The sequence below is a fragment of the Doryrhamphus excisus genome, chromosome 20 (assembly GCF_030265055.1).
Source record: "Doryrhamphus excisus isolate RoL2022-K1 chromosome 20, RoL_Dexc_1.0, whole genome shotgun sequence".
Lineage (NCBI taxonomy): Eukaryota > Metazoa > Chordata > Actinopteri > Syngnathiformes > Syngnathidae > Doryrhamphus > Doryrhamphus excisus.
This window is the reverse complement of record NC_080485.1, coordinates 11956150-11964684: the sequence shown is the minus strand read 5'-3', so window position 1 is coordinate 11964684 and position 8535 is coordinate 11956150. Positions and strand designations below refer to the sequence as shown.

The window sequence follows — 8535 nt, the reverse complement described above, 5'->3', positions numbered from 1 at the left end:
GAAAGTTTCTCCACCCCACTCCACTGTATTAAACCCCTTTATAACTTTATAACCACCCAAAATAAGTCCTGATATTTTTAACAAAAACTAAAACAAGTCGCTTATTAGTTGCACAAAGCATATACAATAAATTCAATGCATTCTTTTTATCATCATAATTATGACAGCCTTACATGGCTTTATCCCAACATGCAAACGTTTGTTTGTTTACTGTTCCACTTCCTCTCATTCCTGCCTGATCTGCTCATTGGAATTTGATTTAATTGTTGCCATCCCATCCCGGGCTAAACAACAGACAGATCTGAGTCGGGTGACTATATCTTGTGCGGCCTGAGCAAAAAACACACTCTGACTTTCCTTCACACTTATTTGAAGCCGCTGCAGCTATAAAGATTTGACCTCTGACCCCTGTGATGGGGAGCTAAGTGAAAAGTTTCTCCACTGGGACCAGTAATGTGTCGCACTGTAATGGTCCCTGAACAGCACACCTGACACACACAGTAATAAATAAGTATTTATGTACATACAGTTAGATATAAAAAGTAGATTATTAAGTTTGAACTTAATGATGCTATTTTGGAGTTATTTCAATTTCAATGCCAATCCGCATTCAATAATCTCACAGTGCATTCAATTGGGGCAGTAAAACGGTGATAAATAGGCATAAAAGATACAGGCACAATAAAATAAAATAAAAATAAATAACATTCATAGCAACTAATAAAAACAAGTGTGTGAATCATACATGCTGTTAGAAAATATGACAAATAGGATAATTTTAAACCGCTTGAATAAAGTCAGATCAACTTTCATGGAAAAGTAATTTTATGATGAGATAAATAAGTTGTCTCTGATGGGACTTGTACGAGCTTTTTTGCGCATGCACACACCAGAGTGGACCCATTTCCTGTTGCTGCAGGTTGGCACAGGGATTACAGGGATCTACAGGGATTATGTATTATTATATTATATATTATGTATAGTATGTATGCTATCCTTTAGCCCCTTAAAGAAAACACATAGCTCTCACATTAATGTGCTGTAAGAAGAGACGAATTAATATGACAAACCAAATTTACAAATAGCGTTTGGAACTTGAATGGGAGCACGTGACCCTGAACCCGGAAGTGGCTCGAGTTGTTGTTTTTTTTTGGTCGGGATTGGGGAAAAAAGTAAAGAAAATGAAAAGTCAGAACATTTTTTTTTATGAAATTGAAGGCGTATTTTTTTATTTTGAACTGTACATAACACGTTAAATGTGGAAGGTTCTATTTGGGCAAAGTTTTTAACACTACGTTCTTCCGGTTTGCAGTCAATTATTCATATTAAGCATAATGTGTGATCATGTGACTCCTTCATATTTAATCGATTTAATCGAGCGATTGATTTAATGCTATTTAACTTAGATTTATCCCACGTTGGGGGGCGGAGGGGGTGTCAAATAAATCAAATACAATACAGACTCAAAAAAATGCTCCAAATTAAATCCACATTTCTGTTGTTTTTATTGTAAAGAGTATATGAAACTATGGGCGACTCCTTTTTTTCTGCTTCATCATGTTAAGTTCACATGCAGTCTTCTTTGATTTCCAAATGTAAAATGATAATAAAAGATATTTCATTTATAAGACACTTGAGGATGATTCCCCTTTCCCTTCCCAGCACAAGAAATAAAACATGTTTGGCTCTCATGTAAACAATAATTCATTCTAATTCACCTAGAAAACAATGATAATATTGGCAATAATTAAGACATTTTTATTAATTGTTGAAAACAATATGTCAACGTTACATTTAGCTAAAATACTTTCATTTCCATCCGTCCTACTGGACCCGCCTCACCTTTTAAGTTGTTCATTTCAGGACATTTTCTGCAAGCCAATTGACTGAAAATGGACTGAAAGTGGACCGGCCGGTTCCGTCCGTTTTTTTTTGTTAAAGTCCTTTAAGTGCTCTGTTTCTAAATTCCACTGGCACGTTCTAGGGGGAAAAAAACAAGTGAAAAAAAGTCCACCCGGTACCGGTTCTAGGAGCCCAGATCCACCAGGTTGGACGACATAGGGTTCAGAATGGTGTCATGGTTCAAAGAGTGATGGTGGTGGTGGTGATGGTGGTGGTGGTGGACCGAGTCACCAGCGCCGCCTCCGCCCGGTACCGGGATGGCACTGGGACCGGGTGGAGGAGCCAGGCCGTGTAAGGGTGGCAGGCCGGCGGCAGAGCCCAGCAGCAAGGCCGGGCTGGGGGACGTGTGGTGGTCCGGCGTGCCTGCGGGCGTTTTGTCGTCGTCCGAACTTCCCAAAAGAGTTTTATTTCCATTCATGGAGGAAGTCAGTGGGTTGTTGTTATTGTTATTGTTGGAGTTTTCGTTGTTCTCCCTGCGAACGAAAAAATACATTTTATATTTCATTTAATTCATAGCAAAAGTGCCACAAATTAGGAGTAATTATTCCAACACTTAAGTTAAAAATATAAGCATGCACTGCCCTTTAGCTATAAGCTATCTAATATGCATTAGTGCTTTACGTCGATGAATAAGCATGGGAACACATTGAATTAAATATAAAGTGAACATATAAATTAACATTAACATTCTACATACGACAGACACATTAATTAGTGACTATTTGACAACAATATGTAACAAATTGAACTTTAAATGGACGCCTCGTTAGAAAGCAACAACCACGTGATTTCTCTCGGCCAATCAGCTCAGATTATATCGTGTAGCGAAAATTGTAGCATTGCATTACGATGATATATCAATATTACAAATACAATTGATTGGTTTTATATGGGGGAATACTACACGAAAAAAATACCCAAATACTAAAATTTAAAAACGATAAAGTGGTGTTTTTTTTAAATTTGTATTTTTTGGTATAAATAAATGGCCTACATGGTACATATATAAATGTTCTCCTTTGTCTTTATTGCGTGGGAAGACGTGATTTATTTGCAGCTTTCAGCCCGAATTAGTGGCCAGGGGGTGAAAGAAGACACCGAGCATGCAGCAAACACCTGACAGCAACACGTCTTCCACTTTGAAAGGACACACACACACACACACACACACACACACACACACACACACACACACACACACACACACACACACACACACACACACACACACTCCATGTCCACTAAACTATACTACTTAAAAAAAAGTATTTTCTGATCTCCCAGTGGAAAACCACAATTTAAATAAATCACATGTGTGCTTATTAAAGATAAAAGATCAATTTAAGTTCTATCGCCTTCTGAGAGTGTATAGCCTGTCATTTTGCTGCCTTTCAAGATGAACAAGCAAGTGCAGACTTTTATCCTGCTGTGACATTTTACGTCGAAAATCGTTTATTTGGACAACTTCAGTAAAGTAAAGTTGCCAAACTTTTTTTTTTGCCATATAGTAAACATTTAATAACTATATATTAGCACACATTTCTAATAATCAAAAACATTTATCACAATAATCACGAGTAAAAAGTGGAGGAATCGAATCAATACAAAAAAAATCAATTTTTAACAACTATGAAACTAACAAACGCTGGCCCTTTAAGGGGCTCGTGGGTGCTTTATATATATTAATATACATTTAATATTAAGCTATTTGAAATGTTGATTCCCTATATTAGTTTGCAACGTCGAGTCCAACTTTTCGAGGGTGAGCCCAGGTGTCAGCTGTTTACATGTGAACTAAAAGCGGTTTCAATCAGGTTTGACCCCACATGCACACAATCGGTTCAAGCGCCTTCTCACCTCTCCTTGGCCTCGGCCGCGCGGTCCCGCTGCCTCCGGTTTTTGAACCAGTTGCTGACCTGCGTGGTGGTGAGTCCGGTGGCCTCGGCCAGCTCCCGTTTCTCCCGCGGGGACGGGTAGGGGTTGTGCGTGTACCACTCCCGCAACACGCTCCGGCTCTTCTCCTTGAAGCAGTAGCTGGTCTCCTCGCCGTCCCAGATGGAGCGCGGCAAGGGGAACTTCCGGCGGACTCGGTACTTGCCCACGGCGCCGAGTGGCCGTCCGCGCAGCTTCTCCGCCTCGATGTAGTGCGCCTTGAGCCACAGCTGCTGGAGCTTGGGGTGGTTGTGCGCCGAGAACTGGTGGCTCTCCAGGATCTTGTAGAGCTCCCGGAAGTTTCCCCGGTGGAAGGCGACCACGGCCTTGGCTTTGAGGACGCTCTCGTTCTTGTGGAGGTGCTCGCAGGCCGGCAGCGACCACAGGAAGCGGCCCAGGCGCTCGATGTTGCCGCCCTGCTGCAGCACCTCGCACACGCACGCCACTTGCTCCTGCGTGAAGCCGAACGTGGGCAGCATGGACATGGCGAGGAGAAGTTGTCGTGCGGATGGTCTTCTCTGATGCTTCCGACGTCCCGCACACTCCCACTCACTGTGGCAGCCAGTCAGTCAGCGTGGCAAGTCCACGAAGCCCCCCCACTCCAAAAACCGAGGTCCGGCCATGCAAAAAAGCCTCCTAAGAAAGTCGAAAGTTGCTGCAGCCTCCTCCTCCTCCTTCTTCGTCTTCTCCTTCGAGCGTCTCCTCGCTGCCTCCTTTTAAAAATATTATTGTAAGCTAGCAAACACGCGTGGACGTGAAGCCTGATTGGTCGGTTACCTGAGCCCGGGGGCCGGCGTGGAAGATACAATAAGCCTGCGTGGAATTATTCGCCATGGTGACACTGTCACTCAAAGTAACCTGACACGCGCGGAGGTGGCTCCCGTGGACGAGTCAGTCAGTCAGTCATTGTTCCCGTCACGGCCACGACCACGCCCACCCCTGGAACTCTTGGAACTCTAACACTCACTCAAGGAAAAGTTGGTCTTTTTTTTTTTTTTTACTTTGACGGACACCTGGAGGAGCCAAAGAGGTGTGGGGAGGGGGGTGGGGGCATGCAGGTCGAGGGATGGAGTGGCGTGCACAAATCACAGAGGATGTCCAAGTCCAAGTGTGATGCGGTCACTTGCAAAATTGAGTGACAAATCTGATGAAAATTGGACACAATTGAAGCATTACGGTAATTGTGAGTGTGTGTGTGTGTGTGTGTGTGTGTGGGATGAAGTGAAAAAGGAGAGTGAGGATGGTGAGGCAAAATATTAAATGATGTAATATTTAGTGCACACATTTGATGCATGAAAGTTTTGATAGAAATAAAGTTTGATTAAATTCTGTAGAGTGTTGTCACACCAACTTTTCTTATTTAAAATTTTGTTACCGGATTAAAAAAATTCCACAATTTTATTTTTAAAGGTGTGTTTTTAACAATGATGGATGGATGGACAAAATGGGGTTTCTAAAAACAATGTATGCACCCTTATCTGAAAGTGTGTGGAGTGTTTCAACCCAAAAGCATTAATAAAAACACATCATTATTATCTTATTATTATGAAAACAGTATATACAGTACAATAAGTATAATATAAGTATATACAGTGTATCATTTGCCATTTTCACCACATATCAGGGAGCCGGAGAGCTCAGTTTGGAGAATGACGGATGGCTCATCAGGGGAGATGCATTTCTTGCTAGAGTGCATATTAAGGGGGAACTAAAGCAAGGAAGCCATGTATGCTGAGGGAATTATATCAAATTATTATATTAACATGACCAAATGTGACAACAAGAATACCTTTTAATTATTATTCATAATAAGATACTTGTAGCAATGTCATTTACCTGCCAAGTGTATAGTATAGTATAGTATAGTATAGTATAGTATAGTATAGTATAGTATAGTATAGTATAGTATCGTATAATAATAAATATGTCAGAATGTGAGTCCTACAAAGGACAATAACATTGCTATTTAAGTCAATCATGCTAAACAAAACTGATAATATTAAGGCTGCATTTCTAAACCAAAAACAATTCACCCCCCCCCCCCCATCGGGATACAAAATAAATCTATCCACAACAGAACAACTTTAAAAAGAGCGAAAGCAACAGGTGGCGCTATAACCCATACTTCATTTTAGCCAGGTGTTTTGAGAAAATGATCAATCGCAGCAACGGCTAATGAAAGGAAAATGAAACATACCTGGCCGGATAATGATGTTTCCCTTTGTTACTAAGCAACAGTTGGTGCTACAAGTTCCTGAAGCCATCTGAGCCAATCAGAAGCCGGAAGAATGACGTTTCTGGAAAAGAGAACGACAATTACAACAATGGCAGATCAAGAAAAACAAGATGTTACCAGTCTAAACTAATGACAAAAGAAGAAAATGAAGTGCATGAAAATATACAGCATATGACTCTAAATAAAGTTTTGTAAAAAAAAAAAAAGAGTTTTGTATTGTCCACACTATTGGCCTAAAGTGTGTTAAGTAAAAAGTATTTGATGTGTAGATAAAACCTTAAAAGATAGTTTTGGACATTGGCTAAGCTAATGTGACGGAGCACCCCAGGGTACCATGCTAGGGCCCCTGACAGTGTCCTCCTGACGTGTCTTCTCCACAGATGAGCCTGATCAGAAGATCCCCATGTCTCCTAAAGAGGACTTATTACCAGCGCTGATGAACGCACCTCGCCTTTCTCCTAATAGGCGACTGCCTGTTTTCACAACCTCCCGCCGCTCACCTCGCCGACTCTCCGCGGCGACCTCCGCTAATTCGGTTGATCGTTGCAAGATGTGCGCCTTGCAAAAAAAAAAAAAAAAAAAGCATCCGGAATCGAGGACGAGGCTAAACACTTTGTAAGCAATGAACGCCGTCCAACCTGATACGAGCTCCACCAGGAGCTGATGAATAAGATCCTTGAGGACGGGTTGTCCAAATGTGTTATTCAAGCCAGAAGCTAAGTGTCCATAGCAGTTAGAGGGACATGGCAATAATTGCAAGTTTACATCTATCTTGTTACCTCGGAGGCCTGAAGAGGAGATGAAACCACATGGACCAGCAGCAGGGAGGGATGGAGATGGAGTCGTGTTGACTTTCATAGACTTGGACCGATGACTTTGAAGACTCCGAGTTGACTCAAACTCACCATCCTGCACAAAAACATCAGTCAAACCAAATGTTATCAAACTCGTAATTGTTAAAAGTTATAATTAACTTAATCGCTTAAAAATACAATAAAAAAGTCAAGATAGGAGAGATAAGAGAAGTAGAATAAGAGTAAATAAATACATAAATAAGCAGTGAAGCAGGGCAGTGATAGTAATTTGCCACTAAATGCAATTTTAAGCTGGATATATGGGATTTTCTTTTATCAGCAAGTTAGTTGTCCAGTTAAACCAGCAAGAATTAAATCTTGTAATGAAACATGTAATCACAGTAAAATACTTGTATTTATACACAACACTAACTTAAAATGTTTAAATTCTTGGTTAGATTTTTTTATATTTTGTGTATATAATATTTCTGAATCGTCAAAGACCTGAAGCATACATTTTTTTAATTATTAATTGTCCAGTTTAACGATATTTTTAAAGCTTAAAAGTGTTGATAACTTTTAATTGTACAACTCAGCAGGGTAAAATAACTTTATTTATACATTAGACGAACATAACATTGTGTTAAAATGACGCACATTTTTTTTAATCCATCCAAACTGGCATTTCTGAATCAGCAATTTTTGCCTACAAGGCCCAGAAGCATGATTTAATTTTAATAAATAACATAGCAGCACCTTAATTGTCCAGTTAAACCATCACATCATTAAAGGTGCATGACATTGGATCATCCAATAACAACTTTATTTATCCATAAAACTAACATAATGTTCCATTAAAATGTCAAATCAATACATTTACATGGATTTCTTTTAAGCACATCCAAACTACTGTTTCTGGATCAGTACTTTGTGGTCGAAAAGAGCCTGAGGCATGACAATATTTTACTTACATACTATTTTCACAGTAAAAGCAGGCTTAGGTATGATATTTTTCTGCCTAAGTGCTAAAAGAGCATCTCAGCATCCCATTGGCTGCCCGCAAATTACAGCTGTGTGAGCAACAAGTGTGTACGCGTGTTTGTGTGTGTGTGTGTGTCATAGCTGTTGAGGTCAATCCACTCGATCAGTCAGTGTGTTTGATTTGTGTTTATTTTCAGGAGTCTCTCAGTCATCGCAGCCTCACACTGAGCTCCTTATGTGCCGCCTTACACTTAAACGGTGGTGGGGGGGGGGTCGGTGGAGGGTTGGTGGTTGGGGGGGGGGGGGGGGGGGGCGGCGTTTGCACAGGGCCACAAATTTGGACGGCAGAGCGGTTCCAGCACTTCTCCTCGCACATTTCACGCTCCCTAACCCTTAATGGTGAAATCTGACCTCAGACCTGCCTTTCGTCAAAAAAGCTGCAATGCGGACGTGCGCTTCGCACGTTGTAGTGATTCACGTCAACCATGTGGCTTTGCTCTCAACCGCTCTTATAAATGATCACTTGCCATATAGCAAAAATAAACTATGTGCTTTGTTTAATTGGTTCATACAGTATGTGGGCAAAAGTATCGGGACATTTGGCTGTCAGCGAAAAGACTTTTGGTCCATTTGTTATGTCAGGCGGCACGGTGGATGAGTGGTTTGCATATTGGTCATACAGTCAGGAGA

General features: G+C 40.9%; 1 protein-coding gene across 2 annotated transcripts; it reads right to left on the bottom strand.

Annotated features, from left to right (window-relative positions):
• Nucleotides 1-1447: 1447 nt before the first annotated feature.
• six2a (SIX homeobox 2a) lies at nt 1448-4758 on the bottom strand. 2 transcript variants are annotated; one of them, XM_058058526.1, is made up of 3 exons: nt 4263-4758; nt 3760-4196; nt 1448-2375 (listed from the first exon to the last, which is right to left on the bottom strand). In XM_058058526.1, exons 1-3 carry the CDS (start codon nt 4317-4319, stop codon nt 2027-2029), a joined length of 843 nt encoding a protein of 280 aa, XP_057914509.1. In that variant the 5' UTR covers nt 4320-4758; the 3' UTR covers nt 1448-2026. The 2 variants fall into 2 exon arrangements, with proteins under 2 accessions (XP_057914509.1, XP_057914508.1); XM_058058525.1 differs by having other exon boundaries at nt 3760-4758.
• Nucleotides 4759-8535: the final 3777 nt, after the last annotated feature.